Source organism: Manacus vitellinus, unplaced genomic scaffold, assembly GCF_001715985.3.
Source record: "Manacus vitellinus isolate BGI_N305 unplaced genomic scaffold, ASM171598v3 scaffold_32_pilon, whole genome shotgun sequence".
In the NCBI taxonomy this organism is placed as follows: Eukaryota; Metazoa; Chordata; class Aves; order Passeriformes; family Pipridae; genus Manacus; species Manacus vitellinus.
The window spans coordinates 3,103,652-3,119,844 of NW_021940460.1; the positions used below are offsets into that span (position 1 = coordinate 3,103,652).

At 54.7% G+C, this 16,193-nt stretch overlaps 1 protein-coding gene across 1 annotated transcript in view; it reads right to left on the minus strand.

The window, feature by feature from the left end:
• Positions 1 to 3,059: 3,059 nt before the first annotated feature.
• The window catches only part of BAZ1B (bromodomain adjacent to zinc finger domain 1B), a 56,275-nt gene continuing 43,141 nt past the window's right edge, over positions 3,060 to 16,193 (minus strand). The window contains exons 14-19 of the mRNA XM_029961244.1: positions 13,211 to 13,358; positions 11,563 to 11,710; positions 9,780 to 9,898; positions 7,437 to 7,585; positions 5,707 to 5,810; positions 3,060 to 5,179 (exon numbers count right to left, since the gene is read on the minus strand). Of these exons, the coding sequence (XP_029817104.1) occupies positions 4,813 to 5,179; positions 5,707 to 5,810; positions 7,437 to 7,585; positions 9,780 to 9,898; positions 11,563 to 11,710; positions 13,211 to 13,358 (1,035 nt within the window). The 3' untranslated portion in view covers positions 3,060 to 4,812. The remainder of the gene's footprint in view (positions 5,180 to 5,706; positions 5,811 to 7,436; positions 7,586 to 9,779; positions 9,899 to 11,562; positions 11,711 to 13,210; positions 13,359 to 16,193) is intronic.

A 16,193-nucleotide genomic window follows, 5' to 3' on the forward strand; every position in this document is an offset into this window, starting at 1 on the left:
GGTGGAGAACTGCCACCTGGGTGCCGAGACACCCATACGGGCTGCTGGTGTGGGGGTCAGCTCGTCCTCTGCAGGGGTTTGATGGGGCTGTTTTGCTTGGCTGGCCCCGGGGATGTGCTGGGGGTTCCCGGTGCCCGGAGGGGGAAGGTGGGCTCTGACCTGTGGTGGGCAGGGGGCTGTGGGCAGGGGCTCGGGCACTGGGGCACCTGTGACCTGTGGTGGGCAGGGGGCTGTGGGCAGGGGCTAGGGCACTGGGGCACCTGTGGCACCAGGGGCTGTAGTGGGGACACAGGCGGCTCTGGTGATGCTCAGACTTGTCCATCATCTAATTAGGTGTTAATCAGCCAGCATGCAGGCTGGGCAGCGCTGGGCCCCAGGGAGGGTCTGTGCGACCCCCGTCCCTTGCCCAGGGAGCAACAAGCCTTGGAGGGACCCTCCTTTTTTCAGCGCTCACACTGGTGCCCGCTGCCCACCCCAACAGCCCTCACCCCCTGCCCCAGTGATGCCCCTGGGGCTCAGACTGCCAGGCTGCAGCTGGAGGAGGGGGGCAAGAACCACCCTGGAGCCAGAGCGGGGGCAGGGGCTGGGTTTGGGGCCCCTCACCCAGGGCTTTGAGCTGCCACCACGCCAGGATTGATGTGGCAAACAAGTGCCTTTAATCTGCCCCCACCACTCCCAGGGTGCCAGGATGGTGGGAGAAGCTGAGCTGAGCTGAGCAAAGCCTTTGCCACCCCCGGAGGCTGAGGTGTGAAGGAGCCCCCAGTGCCCCTGTGGTGTTGGTGGGGGAGACATCTGTCTTGTCACACCTGTTTTGGGTACCCCTGGCTGTGCTGGTGGGCACCCAGCCCCTTCCCTGAGTGATGGTGGTGCCAGGGCAGGGACTGGAGGGGCTGCAGCCTCTGGGGCTCCCCCGAGTGCCACGGGAGGGTTTGTTTGGGCAGAGAGAAGGGCCATGACCTGGGGCAGGAGAGTCAATATTGGCTGCGGGACAGGCTCCAAAGTCCAGCCAGGGCACGGGCTGGGTGGGGGCTGCCCGGGGAGGGGGCACAGGGCCACGGCCCCGTGTCGGGGATTCAGCCCATGTGCCACTGTCCCCCCCGGCTGCTGAGGCCGGAGCCAGCTCGGTGCACCTTTGGCTCACACGCCAGGCACACGGCCCGGCGCTGGTGCCCGCCCGGCGGCACCCCTGGGGACAGGCTGCCCTTGAGCACCCGGCGCCTGCAAGGAGCCGCTGCCTCTGGAGCGTTGCCCAGATAACCCGCCCAAGGGGCCCCCGCTTATCGGGCACCAGTGGGGCCGCCGGCGCCCACCGCCACCCGCTATCGGCCCCGGCAGTCCCGCTGGCTCCACCAGAGCCTGCCAGCCCCAAAAGCTGGGCACGGCCAGGGTACAGCTCCACAGAGCCTGCTCCAGGGAAGGGCTCTGTCCCGGGGACACCGCTGGCTCCTTGTCACAGCCACTTTCAACCCCGTGCTGGGGAGGCTCAGCCTCCCTCCCTATGCCCCACCCCAAGCTCATCCCTGCATTTCCTCTCCATCATCCTCGGGGCAGCCCCAAAGGGCACCAAACGCCCGGCTGGAGTGAAGCCCCTCTGCAGGGGGCAGGTGGGGCTCAGCACTGCCCTGGACCTGCAGGGCAGCCCCCGGCTTGGGCTGGGCCAGGCCGGGCCGGGCCGGGCCGGGCCGGGCTGGGCTGGCTGCAGAAGCTGGGATGGGATGGCTACAGAGGCTGAGTTGGCACTGCCACTGGATGGGAATGGGCTTGGGATACCCCCAGTCCTGGTCCAGCTCTGCATGAAGTGGAACCTCGTGCTTCAGCACTCTCTGAGCCATGGGAGTTATCCCCCCTCACATGGACAGACACTCCCTCCAGGTTTGAGTAGCAGAAGGAAAGCTGCTGTGCTCTGGGAATATGCTAAAAACCCCATTACCCAGACTATTAATTAAGAATTAAATCATGAGGAAGCCCAGGGGGCCAAGCTCAGGCCTCCTCTTCCCGAGGCCCTGTGGGAACTCCAGCAATCACAGGGGTTTGTCACAGGCAGCCCCTGGGACAGGGCTGTAGCGGGGCCAGGGACTGTCCCCCAGCCCCTGCTGCCCTGCCAGGTGTGGGGACAGCTATTTATAGCCCCACACAGGACACCGATGCCATGGAGGGGCTGCTATAAAAAGCAAGTCTCCAAAAGGTCTCGGAGCAGATGCTGGTGAGAGATCTCCATGTTGAGGCCTGGAAACGTCCCAGCTGGAGTCACACTCGGATTCACCCAGGTCCTGTTGCACGGCCAGCAAAGCCAAACCAGCTCCCGTGGACAGGGGATGAGGCTTCTCCAGGAAAAACAGCATCTGTCCATTGCCAAAAGCCTTCAAGCCCTCAAACCCATCGGGACTTCCCTTCCCAGCAGCACTGGGCCTGGCTGCAGCACTGCCAGGTTGGATCCTGAGCAAGGAGGATGAGGACACCCATGAACCCATCCCTCTCCTGGGCAGTGTGGCACTGGCAGAAACAGGCAAAGCCTTGGCCAAACCCTTTGTGTCACAGCTGTGGGCTGTCAGCAGCCCTGGGCCACCACCACCCCAGCCAGGCTGCCCTGGGACACAGCAGGAACGGTCCTTGGTGCCAGCACGGCTGTGGTTGCAAAACAAACACCCCAACACAAGGGAAGAGATGTTGGAGGCAGCCAGGCCATGCTGGGGTCAAAGAGCAGAGACACCCCAGCACCCCATGGCTCCCTCCAGAGTACCCAGTGCCACCCTGCATGGAGCAGGACAAGTGTCACACTGGCAGCCTGCAGGGGGACAAGGGACCCACGGGGGTGGCCACCACAAGGACTGTTCCCCTGTCCAGAGGCAGGCAGAGCATAGCCCTGTCCCTGGTCCCTGGGGAAGAGGACAACACACAAGGCCACACCAGCAGTGCTGGAAGCTGACCCGCTCTTCCCTTGCTCCACAGCTCCATTCTCCCTCCAGAAATGTGTGATGGAGGCTCTAGGAAGGCAGAGGTGAGACATCCCAGAGTCCCACACCAACACCAGGACCCGCAAAGGACTCGCACGTGCCACGTTTACAAACACAAGTACATAATGTTTATTCTTAAGTTTCCAATTTATTACAAGTACAGCCCTTGGCAGAAACCCCCTCCCCCCAAATGACACTGATTTTTTTAAAAAACGTACAGTTCCAAAGGTCCCACCGTGTGGGACCTGCAGGAAATGTTCTCTAGGAAACAGGACAAAACAGCCTCTGAAGGGACGTGCGAGATACAAACGTCAGTGCTATTCCGTGGGGCAGGGAGTGAGGCTGGGGAGAGGGAAGGGGCTGGAAACCTGCCTCATCTGCAGCCATTGGCAGCCCAGAACTGAAACAAATACCTGTTAAAAAAAAAAACAAAAACAAACAAAAAAACCCCCAACCCTAAAAAGTTCACAAAACTAGGCTGCAATTCTAGGCTGCAGTTTGTAATCGATGGTTCTTTTCTTCTCAAATCCCAGGAGCTGCAACAGCTGCTTTTGCTTTTCTGTGACAAAACCAGCACTGAGCAGCCCTGTGGCCCATTTGTTCCAAATCGAACACTTCTGGGATAAAAAGCCCTGACTGTATGATCCAAACCTGTCATGATGGAGAGGGGATGAGAAAAGGTTCCTTAGGGAAAAGTCAGCATCTGGGGTGACAGGAGCCAGTGCTGGGCCGTGGCACAGGATTGGGCTGACCAGGGGAGCACAAGGGAGGGTGTTACTATAAAACATGGTGAGAGCGTGGCTGAGAGGGACTGGGACTCCCCTCCCCAACAATTCCCCTGCTGTAACTCCTGCTACTGGTAGGAAAATGAGTTTTAAAGAGGGGGAAAATATAAAGCAAACACGATTTTATATAAACTGTACATGTGCCAAAGCAAGACAAGGGTATCTTACAGGTGTTCTTTGTACAAGATCACAGCTAGAAACAAGCCACTTTCAACTAGAAAATTAATTTAAAAAGTTACACAGCACATGTTTCTGCTGCTCCCCTGGCCCCAGAGCTCCCTCTAGGCTGTGCAGACACCCCCACCCTCCAGTTTGCTGCTGGCACTTGGGGCATCCAAAGGGCTGCGTGACCGTGGGCGGCTCCAGGTGAGCAGGGAGACTCCTCCTGGTATGTACAGCTGAGCTCAGAGCCCTCCTCGGAGTGAGACCTCCAGGGATTGCTCCCCGAGGAGAGTGGGAAGCAGGAGCACCTCGGAGCAGTTGGGATGCTGGTGAAAGCCGGCTGGCCGGACACGTAAGTGCTCGCTCGCCCCACGCAGCCCCGGCACCGGGGCTCGGCATTAACACCATATAAATATATACATACAAGCCCGAGCAGCCCATTGGCCTGATGGCACCCAGTCCTTCCGTGGAGCAACATGATCCCTCCCTGCTGGGCTCCCAGCACTGGCAGCACACAGTCCCACTGTGCTCCGGCTGCTGGCGGAGGGGAGGAAGCGGCTCATTCCCAGGAAGCCGACGGCGCCCGAGCTGGAGTAGGCTTGGTGCTCCCCTGCCCAGCCAGGCTTGGCTGGGCCCTCCCCTTGCCCTCCCCACCTTCCCCTCCTGGCAGGACAGACTCGTGAAGAGCTTTGTGGATTTTGCAGGAAGCAGTAAGTCATCTCTGCTCAATGGATGACCAAATACTTGAGGAAATTGCAGAAAAATTAAAACTAGGACGGGCCAAAGGGAAGGCTGGATTAATAGAGAAGTGCCTGCTGCTTCCCAGCTCCCTCCAGACAACCCATCCTGCTGCCCAGCAGCACCAGAAGGCCTGCTCCAGCTCTGGCTCTCCCCTTAAGTCTCCCCATCCCTCATTTCTTCCTTTTCCGCCCCCGGGAATGTTCAAGGGGCTCTGACTCACTGTCCCCTTCCTGCTCCTCCAGTCCCTGGCCCCTGGCAGAGAGCTGCTTGCGTTTCCTGCGCACATACGTGTGGCCTGGTAGGTGTTTGTGCACCATGTCAATCAAACACTGCTCTGTCTTCTCCAGGCAGGACAGTACGTGACTCCCGTTCTGGTTGTAGCGCTCGGCGTTGGAGAACACCTGCTTCATGTCAGACAGGAACTCCTGCACGGAGCGGTAGTTGCCACAGGAGCACTTGCTCTGCATAGTCTGGAAGTCCATGGGGTTGCTGATGACCTCAAAGTAGTCTTCAGCTTCCTCCGTGGTCACTGGCTCCCTGCCAAAGGAAGGGCCACAGGGATAGGAGGGGAATGCCAGCTCCGGCCACGCAGTGCCGGGCTGCAGAGGAAGGGGGTCCTCCCACTCCTTCACCTGCACCCCCACAGTGCTGCAACAAGCCCAAGCAGCACCTCAACAGCCCCACAGACATAATAGCCCCATGGCACAGTGATGGGAAGGACAGGAGCCCCAGGAGCTGGTCCAGGCACAGGGTAGGTCCATAAACTCCCTCAGCGCTCCAAAAATCCTGGGGGCTGTGGAGAGCACCCACCCTGCCAACTTCGGCCCCCTGCCCAGCACCCTCTGCTCCACCACCTCAGAAGGGCCCCGTGTCTTCAGTCCAGCCAAAGACTAAGAACATGGTGGTTTCTTCTGGAGCAGCTCCTTCCCAGCCATAACTTGCTTTTGGAATCCCAAGTCTCCCAAGTGGATCTGGCAGGACTGTGGCATGACCAGCCCACACCCCCACACTGCCTGTGGCCAGTCCTGCCTGTGGGGGAGGAGGAAGAGGCCACCTGCCCTCACCTGAAGGGCCAGCTGAAGCGGTACTTGATCAGCTTGCCCAGGATTTCCTCACACTTCTGCAGCTCGAGGCTCTGGCGACGCGCCGTCCTCTTCGTCTGAAGGACCTGCCCACACAAAGGATGCTGTAAAAGGAGGGAACCACTACAGGCTTTGGAGTTCAGCAAACAGCTCTGAGGTCAAAGGAGCCAGTTCTTAGCACAGGAAGGACATTTCTTCCCTGTGAGGGTGGGGAGGCCCTGGCACAGGTTGCCCAGAGAAGCTGTGGCTGCCCCACCCCTGGAAGTGTCCAAGACCAGGTTGGAGCAACCTGGGATAGTGGAAGGTGTCCTTGCCCAGGGCAAGGGGTTGGAACAAGCTGAGCTTTAAGGTGCCTTACAATCCAGGCCATTCTATGGTTATGCAGTTTGAGTTCCAGGATGGAAGTCCCATCCATGAGCTTGGGGGGGAACAGCTCACAAGCAGCCTGGCTTTCCTCCAGGGACAGGAGGCTTTTTCAAGGTAAGTTCAAAGACAACATGGTCTCAACAAGCAGCCAAAAAATAAATGCCAGCAAATGGAGAGTGTGAATTCCCTGTCCCTCCTTTCTCCAAGGCAGCACCCGAGGCAGAGGGAGAAGCACTTGTGCTGCCGTTCTGCCACGGCAGAGCTGACTGTGCCATTTCAGATCCCAGGGAGCAGCTGGTGCCCAGAGCGCTGCTGTCTCTGCACAGGCTCAGCACAAGGTCAGCCCAGGGACCTGCCACAGATCACCCCCAGCACAGGGACATCCCCTCAGCTCTAAGGGCACAGCTCATGGAATGTTGCTGCTGAGGGGATGCAGGATGATGGGAAGGCTCCACAACACAGAGCACTCAGTATCCTGACCCAGCTCCGGCCTCTTTCCAGGACAAATGGTAAGTCCTAGCAGAGTCCTCTACCCCAAGCCAGTATGCTGTCAGAGCTGTTCCAGAAAGATTTTCTCCACTGAAATATCCCTGTGGCAGCCCATGCTGGGCTTGCTGGCTTAGTTGCCCTCCAGTCTGACACAGCCCACAAGCCACTCCACAGCCAGCATGAGCAGCAGTGAGCCCATAGACCATGAGGAAGGAGAGTGACAGGACACACCAGCACTAGTGCTGGCCAGAGGACAGATGGCAGATCTGCAGGGGGCTGTGACGTGGCCGTGGGGCTGGAGTATCCTCACGTATCCCCCGTGGTGTGTCCCTCCCCAGGGACAGACACTGCAGCTCCCCCCGCCCAGCACGCACAGACTGCTCTGTGCAGGAGCGTATGGTTTTATTCTTTAAATGTCAAGTGAAACCTAAACCAGCCAAATTATGTCCTGGAGGTTGGGGAGTGACCATACGGACAACAACTGTCAGAAGACGGCCAAGGCTGGGGAGCAAGGGTCCAGCATTGCTGGCATTCCCTGGCCATCCAGGACCCCTCAGTCCCCCACCTCTCCACAGAGACATATGGATACTATTTAAAACCCTTTAACAAGCTGCAGGCTGCCTGCTACTCAAGGGGACAATGTGTGAAAGCGGCTGGGGAGGGATGCCTGGCATATCTGTGCTCCGTTTGCACCGGGCCCTTAAGGATATGCCTCCTTTGTTAACCCGCCCCAGCCCAGCCCGGGCTTCCACTAGGATTCAGGGTATTTCTCTGGGAAGGGGAGGGAGGAAGCGTGCCACCTGTTTGGTTTGTAACTCATGAAGTGAGCGGCCCCTGGGGAGCAATTTGGCTCTTACCAGCTCATCGATGTCTGCGCCGTTGACAGGTGCCGTGCGCTGCCGGGGTCCCCGGGCTGGGTTCAGTGCCTGCTTCTTCCTCTGGTGCCTTCCCTGCCTCAAGGAGTACATGGAGCCCTGCTTGCCCCGGGCTGCCCTCCTGGGCCTCACTGGAATAGATAAGCAGAGGGCTTAGACCATCTGGGAGCAGAAACCACCAGTCCTCTACCCCCCGTGCCAGGCTGAGCCTCGCTCACGGTGACCCCCACGACACCCGGCCTCATGCCAGCTGTGCTCTCACACTCTCTCCATTGGGCATCACCTCCTGCCCGAGGAAGCCATGACAGGCAACAACCTGCTGCTAAAGGGTGCTCACACACAGCAGATCCTCAAGCAGGGAGACCTGGGAGCTCCCGGATTGTCCGCTGCGGGGTCCTGATGAATCTCCCCCTGCAGAGCCAAGTACTGAGACCCCAACATGTCACTTGAGGGAGTGTCAGGGAAGCAATGCAAGGACAGACAGTTGTCTCAAACAGAAATACAACATCTCCTCTGAAAGCACCAGGAGCAGAAACTTGGAGTTTCCCCAGTTTTTGGGGATGGGTGGTTTTCCTAGTGTTTCCAAGTGGCCCACACGGTGGGATAAGCCAGCTGCTAAGCCCCCCTGAAAAGGGAGCTGTGTGCTGGGGGAGTGTCAAGTTACCGCAGCCGGGAGCTGCTCCACGTGCTGCAAGTGGGAAACAATGGGATTTTATTCCCCAAGACCAGAGCTGCTGCATTATATCCCGCAAAAAGGCACTTGCCCGTGCGAGCCTGCCTGTCAGAGCTCCACACCGGCGGTGCTGACGCACTCCCTTGTCTTAAGTTTCTCCCTGTGTATCGGGAGAACGCGTTGGCCTTCCCAAGTCAAACCCGTCCCACCTGGTCCCAAGTCCTGGAGCAGGCTGTATCCAGCAGGCTGGATCCCTCAGCTGCAGGCTGGGATGCAGCCCCGTGCCATAAATCACGGTGCCGGCCCCCCGTGCGAGGCGTGTGGCGGGGCCGCGGGGCGTCCGCCCGCTGTCACTGCGCTTGTGTGTCAAGCGCGCGGCACGTGCTGAATGTCTGACAATCCGACATTCTGCGTTAGATCCCCCAGGATAAACGCCACCAGGATTAATGGGACTTCTCTATTAAAACAAAAGTTTTCCACGGTGACCTTTCCATGTTAATGCTCTTTAAAGCCAGGGGGTTGCATTTAGCACTTTATTTTTAGTGACTGTAGCCCTCTTTTGCTATTGTTTGGAAACCTTGGCTCAGCTCCTGCCTTGGCCATGCAACACAGGCTGAACACACTCCAAGTGTGGACATGGATACGCCGCAGGACAAGCAGCGTGCATAGCTGGGGTACCAGTGAGCCTCCCTGAAACCAGAATAAAGCAAGGGAATCAAGACTTAGGCCTGGATGGAAACCCTCAAAAGAACATGGGATAATCCTCTGGGTCCCAATCTCTGGATTCCATCTGCCCCTGGTTAAGACAACCTGCAGTTAATGTTATGTCAGTCAAGGGCAGTTTGACAGAAGGCAAATGCTGGCAGTGTGCCCTTCCCAGATTGAGCTTTTCAGTGCAGCAAGTTGCCCAACTGAGACTGAATCTAATTCTCCTAAAACCAAAGTGGATACACAACTAAAGATGTTTAAGTGGAGAAGCAGCCATTGAGGAGTCTAGAAATCCCTCTTTTATTCCACTTAGCTGCTCAGGAATGCTCCAGTAACACATCCCGAGTGGTCTCTGTAGGCGACCAAAGGGTGCTGGTGGCCCAGGCCACACTACACCTGGAGCACTGTGCCTTCCCACTGGAATGGGCAGAGGAAGTGTTAGTCCTGTTTCAAAATGCCTCCTTGCCAAATCACTAGAAGTCCTGCACCTCAAGGGGCTATGAGGTGGTGGGAAGAAGAAAAGCTCGGAGAGAGGGCTGTGGTTAGAGCTCCATAAACATTTATAACTGTTTCCAGTGTACCAACAAACCCTGTAGGCACAGGGACAGCCAATCCCAGGAACTGCTGGTGCTGCTGCCCCCACTGCAACCTCTGCTGATCCCTCCCAGCCCCTGGAATGGTGTCATCAGTGTCCCCAGGGAGTGACTGGGCAGCAAGTGAGAGCTTGCAGCAGTTTCAATCTTTGCTAGTGCTGACCCCATCACAAAGGGCCAAGGGTTCACTGCAGCTCCACAGGTAACCACAGCCTTCCCCTGGGACATCTCCCACTGTTTCACCTGCTTTGTGTGAGGAAAAGCACAAGTCCCAGATAGGATCAATACTTTGCACACTGAAGGCAGAAGGTTAATATTTTCTGTTAGTTCCCTGCATGGTCAAAGCCTTACATTTCAGTCCAGCAACTTCATAATCTTCTTCCTCCTCCTCTTCCTCCTCAGCATCTGGTTCATCAGAAGCTTCCTCACCTTCTTCACCTTCATCTTCAGCAGAATCCTCTGCATAGCTCCTAGAATAAGGCAGGTAAACATGTCTGTGGCACCAGAACGTGGGCATCAGCAGCCCTGGCCCCCAGTGCTGTTTGTGCTGTACAACAAACACCAGTTTGGCCCAAAGCAGTGCAGAGTTGTAGCTACAACTCAAAGGGAACTCCCCAGGCTGAATATCTGGGCTGAAACCCCCCCCAACAGCTGGATTGGGGTATTTTTTGGTGTTCCAGGCACTGTGACCACATGACAGTGCATTTTAAGACTGGGACTGCTGTGGAATTATTCTTCCTTGAGAGGATGAGCTCCTGTTTTACCCAGGTCTGCAGGCCTGGCCTAAGGAGTTTCAACAGGGGGGCTTTTTCCTGCTGGAATATTTTCCCTATACTATTGGAAACAGATTGTTTTCCCTACACTATAGGAAACAGATCCATGAGCAGAGGGTCAGGCTTCTCACGTGCCAAAAGTCACCCGACCTCCTTGCCCAGCCCATTCCAGCTTCTCACCTGGGTCTATTCCATTAAAAACCAGGAAAAAACCCAGCATGCACAGGCAAAAGGGGACTCAGGCAAAGCTGCTGTGGGAGTCTCAGTCCTCTGGAGAAAGAGGATTTTGAGCAACAAAAGGAATAAACTCCCACAGCACAGGGAGGTAAAAGAACTCCCAGGGTGACATTCTTTTCCTGCCTCAGCCAGGAGGAAAAGAGTAGAAAGCAGGTAACAGGACAGGTGTTCTCCACCTGATGGCTCTGGTCCAGGAGTTGAACAGCTTGCAGGTGACTCTGCCACATCAAAGTAACCATGATCTCAGGCCAGGACAGCTGCCTTTAAGCCCTGTCATTTCTGTACAAGCCTGAGGAACTCTTACACAGTCTCCAGGGAGTAAGTAATACTCTTAAGGCCATACACCACCTGCACAGTACAGGCTGGCACACACCTCTGTTGTGCTGCTGCTCTGCCAGGGAGGCTCTGTTGGCTGTTCTCTGTCAGGTGCCACTCGACAGCCTCACCTCTCTGACACACAGGGAGATGCAGCACAGTCACCATCAGCACACGACAGACACTGTAAAATTCTTAACTTCCAGCCTGTAGTTCAAAAAACACTCCAACCCCTTGCTGTCAAGGGGCAACTACTCACTTCTGCTGAACAGAACAACTTTGATTCCTCCTCAAATCACGTTCTCTCTGTTGCACTATAAGGTGTTACTGTCTTGTTTGGGTTTATCAGGTCCAGAAAACCATCAGAGTGGCATTTTGTAGCCTGATTTGTAGCAGCAGAGGAGGGGTTGAGCTGCAGCCTGGAGTAATGTCTGCTCTAACTTACAAGAACACCCCAGTAACTCAACCCAGGGGCCCACAGCGTTACGAACTCCATGAAAAACCAACCCAACCAGCTGCTCAAAGGAAACAACAGCCCTCAGTGCAGCTGAATTTAGTGGGTGTTTTGTGCATGTTTTCACTGCCAAACACAAGTTATTTATTAAAACTCCTGAAGCTGTCATGGCTCAGTACCACACAGGTGTTCTGAACATACAGCCCGAAAAAAAAAAATCGCTTTTCTATCGTTCCAGTGCCGCTTTAACTGGGCGATTTCAAACCTTTCCAAGGGGCTCTGCTTCGGGCTGGTTGGGGTCTCGTGGAAGCAGGGCTGGGCCTGTGCAGTGGTGAAGGGCAGGAGGGTCACTCACCTGCCCCGTGAGCTGCGCCGGGCGGTGGAAGGTTGGCACGCCGGGCACTGCCACTCCCCGTCCGGGATCTCGTAGAGCGCCGGCCGCAGGCAGAACAGGTGGAAGGCCTTGTTACACTCGTCACACAGGATCAGCTTGTCATCCTCACCTAGGAGAGGGCAGCTCACTTGTAACGAGGGCCACTGCCCTGCTCAACCTGAGGCAGAAGCTGCTGGAGGGCTGGACTAAGCAAGAGCAAGATGCAGAGTCCCCTCTGAGGGCAGCGACCCTTCCTCTGGTGGCCTTTCTCAGGGACCCTTCCTTCTCCATCCCACCATGGCAGTGGAAACCAGCAGTGTTTAAAACCAAACAGAACCAATGCAAAGTCCCCTGCCCTGCAAAGGTTTCATTGAGGCAAAGGCAGAAACCTGCCAAAGAGGTTAGGTTCCACCCAGCCAAACACAGGGAAAGAGAAGTTTGCTGCAAAGATGCCCCAGAGCTCTAAGAAGCTCTAAAGGCAGCTATTCCTGTTCTAACCTCAGTCTGGTTAACCTACACAGTATCTTCTTTCTACTCAGGGTAGCAAGCCTACACACAAAATCAGTATGCAGCAGGACTAGTCTCTCTGTGCTTCCCACCGATGCAGGGAAACAGGGAGACAGTCCCACGCCAGCTTTCATTTACTGAAGAGGAAAAAATAGCAAGTGCAGAGAGTTTGCCAGCACATCTCTTTAACTTCCCAGTTCCTAAATTCTGTGAAACTACCACATCAGTCTCAGCTGAGATCTCCCCTTACTTCTTCCTAGAATTTCCTCTCAACAGCAGGTGGACAGTGTTGCCAGCGGTTTGGAATATCCTTAAGGTTCCACAGTGAAGGAGGATGTTGCACCAATTCAGCCCTTATTTCTTTGAAGAGGTGGATGGCAAAGCCTTTTGGTAAACAAAAGTGGCCCAGCACTCCCCCAAGCTCTGCTGCCCTCATTTCCCACTAGTTTTAGCAAACAGAAAGTGAGACATAAAGCACGTGGGGAGGCAGAATGTACCACCAGGCTCTTTCCTCCAGGCTCCCATCCAACAGGAGAGGTTATGGCAGAACAAATACCAGCACCCTGTCACTGCTGACACCTTGTCTACTTCCCCCTCCACCCAAAAGACTCTAAAGCCCTTCATCCTACAGAGTACACAGAGAAAGTGGTCCCTGGTCACCTGTTTGGTGACTTCCTCAGCTCATTGAGCAGCTCTGCTCCCACTGTGCCCTGGGAGCAGCATCATCCCACCTTGCTTTTCCCATAATAACCTTCCCAACCTGTCCTTGCTTGCTCCTTCTCTAAAAGAAGGGATTAACTGACAAGGCTCAGAGACCCAAAGACCATTCCAAAAATGAAAGCAGGGAATGGACAGTGGCACAAGTGTTCCCAGAAGGATTTGTAGATGACTTGTGTCCAAGTACCCTAAATATCCAGGGGACAGCAGCTCTGCAGTGTTCTGCAAGGCCGGGGACTGGTTTCGTAAGAATGGTTTAGCGGAGTCAGGGTCAAATGCTTTTGTGAGATCACTGCTGACTGCAAATCCTGACATTCAAAACTCAAAATACAGCCACAGGCACAGTGACAGACTCCAAGGGCACGTTGTCTAAGCAGGGCCTGGAGGGGTGACAGGAGGGCGTTACCTTTCTTGCGGCACACTTTGCACCTGGCATTCTCTGCTGACATGTCCCACTTGATGCAGGCGTCCAGCATTCCCAGCAGCACGTGCATCCGGGAGAAGGTCTGCGCCTCCCGGATCGCCGTCTTCCACTTCTCCATGGCTGAAGCAACCTGCAGACAGACAGACCTAACAGCTTACACACAGTCTGGAGATGTTTTCATATCCTTTAGCTGGGGCCCTTCTAACCAAAGCTCGACTCTGCATTTCTTTCCTTCCCTGTTTTCACCTCAGCAGCCCTGGTTGTGGTTTATCCATATCCAGCCTCCCTGGATCAGACAGTTTGTTCATAACAGCCCACCCCCTTTTGCATTTCACAGCCAGGCTGAAACAAGCTACGTGAACACCGCTGAATTCCTGCTCTGAAGGTCTAACCCAAACAATCAGCAGGCTGAGAAAATAAAAGGCAGAAATCTAGCACTGTAAAATGTGGGATTAAAGTCAGGGAACAGCTGGCAACCCCACTGGAGGGAAGTGGATTGGAGTGGCCTGTGCTGCCCTCCAGTGGGTACCACAGAGGCACCTGGATATCAGCAACACACTCCTGGTCCTCCTGGTCCCTGAGTTGCTCAGGTGGAGAGGGGACCCTGTGCCATCAGCCACAGGCTTGTCCTTCTGGTCACTGAGCTCCTCAGGTGGAGAGGGGACCCTGTGCCACCAGCTACAATCACACTGGACAGGCATTTGGAGCCCCAAACGTGAAACCAGCCCTGAGACAGGATGACTTCAGCACATGGGAAATCCCAGAAGGAGCTGGGAGTGAGGATGACAGCATCAAAGCTGAGCTTTGCACCAGGGCAGCTGTGGGGCCTGCACACAGCAAGGCCCATGGGAACCTCACCCCCAGCTCAGGAGGTCTGGAAACACTGTTGTGGTAAATCGGAAATGCAACAGGACAGAAGTGATGTAGAGCCATGTCCCACTCCAGTGGTAATCCTGTGCTCTACAACAATGAGGTGATGGCCCAGACATGACAGGGACATAATAGGACTCAAGTCAATGTTCTTCTACCCCAGGAGAATGAAAAAACAAACAGTGAAGTGTCAGATGGGAAAATCCAAACTCTGCAGCTGACAGCAATTTGGGAGCCAAACAAAACCCGGGAGTTTTGCAGAGTTGCACATTCTCCCCTGACTGAATTTGAGGAAGCACAGCATATATTAGATGCTTGGAAAAACACACAAACTTCTGAAATGCCAACATCCTTGCTGCCATTGCTGGTGTGATCCTGGAGCCCAAGCCATCACAGACAACCGGAAAACTGCCCAGCCCACTGTGGAGGTTACACAGCCCCTGGGCTATTTCTTTGCAGAACATTGTTGAGGTGCTTCACATACTGTGTAATTGATTTTCCAAGGAACTGTTCCATGGGTTTTGCTGTTAACATACTGGGTAACTGCTGGGCCAAGATAAATCTGCAAAAGCTGTTGGCAAGTTTTGCTCAGATATTTCTCCCCAAGTCTGTGGAATTTAACAGATTTCTAGCCTTGCTTCCCAAGCATCAGGAGACTGTGGCATTTGAGCAGTACTGGTATCAAGGGAGTTCTGGCTGCCAACTAGGCAAAATGGGAGACTGGAAGAAGTAACTGAAATCCCCTCCTGACTGGAGAGGAGCAAATCTAGCAGGGAAAACAAAACAAAAACCAAACCTCAAAATACTAAAGGAAAAGTCCTCGGTCACTTGTCACCAACCTCAGAGTGACAGAAAGTACCTTCTCTGGTAAAGGTGGACAAAGCCTCCAGCTGAAAAGGCTCTCAGCTGGGATCCTGAGCTGACAGAAATCCCTTGGAACAGCTGAAACTGGAACTGCTTGGTTGTGAAGCTGCTCTTTAAGGGATTGTCTGCAGGTAAGACTGACCCTCCCCTTGCAAGCACTGCTGAAAGCAGGTCAAGGGGGTGATAACACATCCAGAACCCAGCCATGCTCCTCTCTCTGCTCAGGCTGTTGTCACACTGCAATGTCACACTGCAAACAGGTCACATATTCCCTGGCCTATTCTGGGACAGTCCAGTGTGTTACTGCCACTGGAAATGGGAATGTTTGCACCAACAGAGGCACCAGACTGATTTTCAGGAGCAGCCCTAAGCCAGGTCTCACTGCAATCCTTTGCCACTCAGCAGTGTGAGCTCCAGCCATGCAGCTGAGCCAGCAGGAACCCTTAGCACAGACAATTATGTCAGCAAACGGGTGCCTGCTAAGCCATAACTTGTTTCTCACAGGGAAAACGAGACATAACCATACCACAGGGTTGCAATTCCATTCCTGAAGTCTGGAAGTACATTGAGTGTGTTTTTCCAGTGTGGCTATGCTGTATTTTACCTGCTATGTGCTCTCAGTGCAGTTCTGGCTCAAAAGGCTTCATAATTCTTGGCCTACACAGCAGATTTGTCTTTACAACAGTCTGCCTGGCAGTCAGGGGTTTTCATCAGATAACTATATCTAAGAACTAGGCTGCTCTTTCAAGGTCATCTCTAAAGGTTTTCTGCTTTGGCAAAAAGAAAGCTCATTCCAGATAAACTGAGGCAAAGAAAAAAAAAATCCCTAAAGCAAACAAACCAACAAACAAACCCAAACCCAAAAAAGCTGAACATTGCACTGCAGAAATAAATGCTCCAGAGACAATGGCTCAACACCAAAGTCAGAGGGCAGATTCAAAACTGGCAATGCTTAAATACTTCAGAACAACTGAGGATTGTGAAAATTTCAAGTGTCTATCCAAATTATCCTGCTAACAGGGCAATCCCACAGCCTAGCAAAGACCTGATGTTCAAACAAGGGTTCAGCAGGCACTGATAGGAGTTTAAAAAAAAAACAACCACAAATCCACACTAAAAAACCCACCCTCAGTACAAGTCACAGAATTGTGGAATGGTTTGGGGTGGAAGGGACCTTAAAGATCATCCAGTTCCACCTCCTGCCATGGGCAGGGACATCTTCCACTAGCCC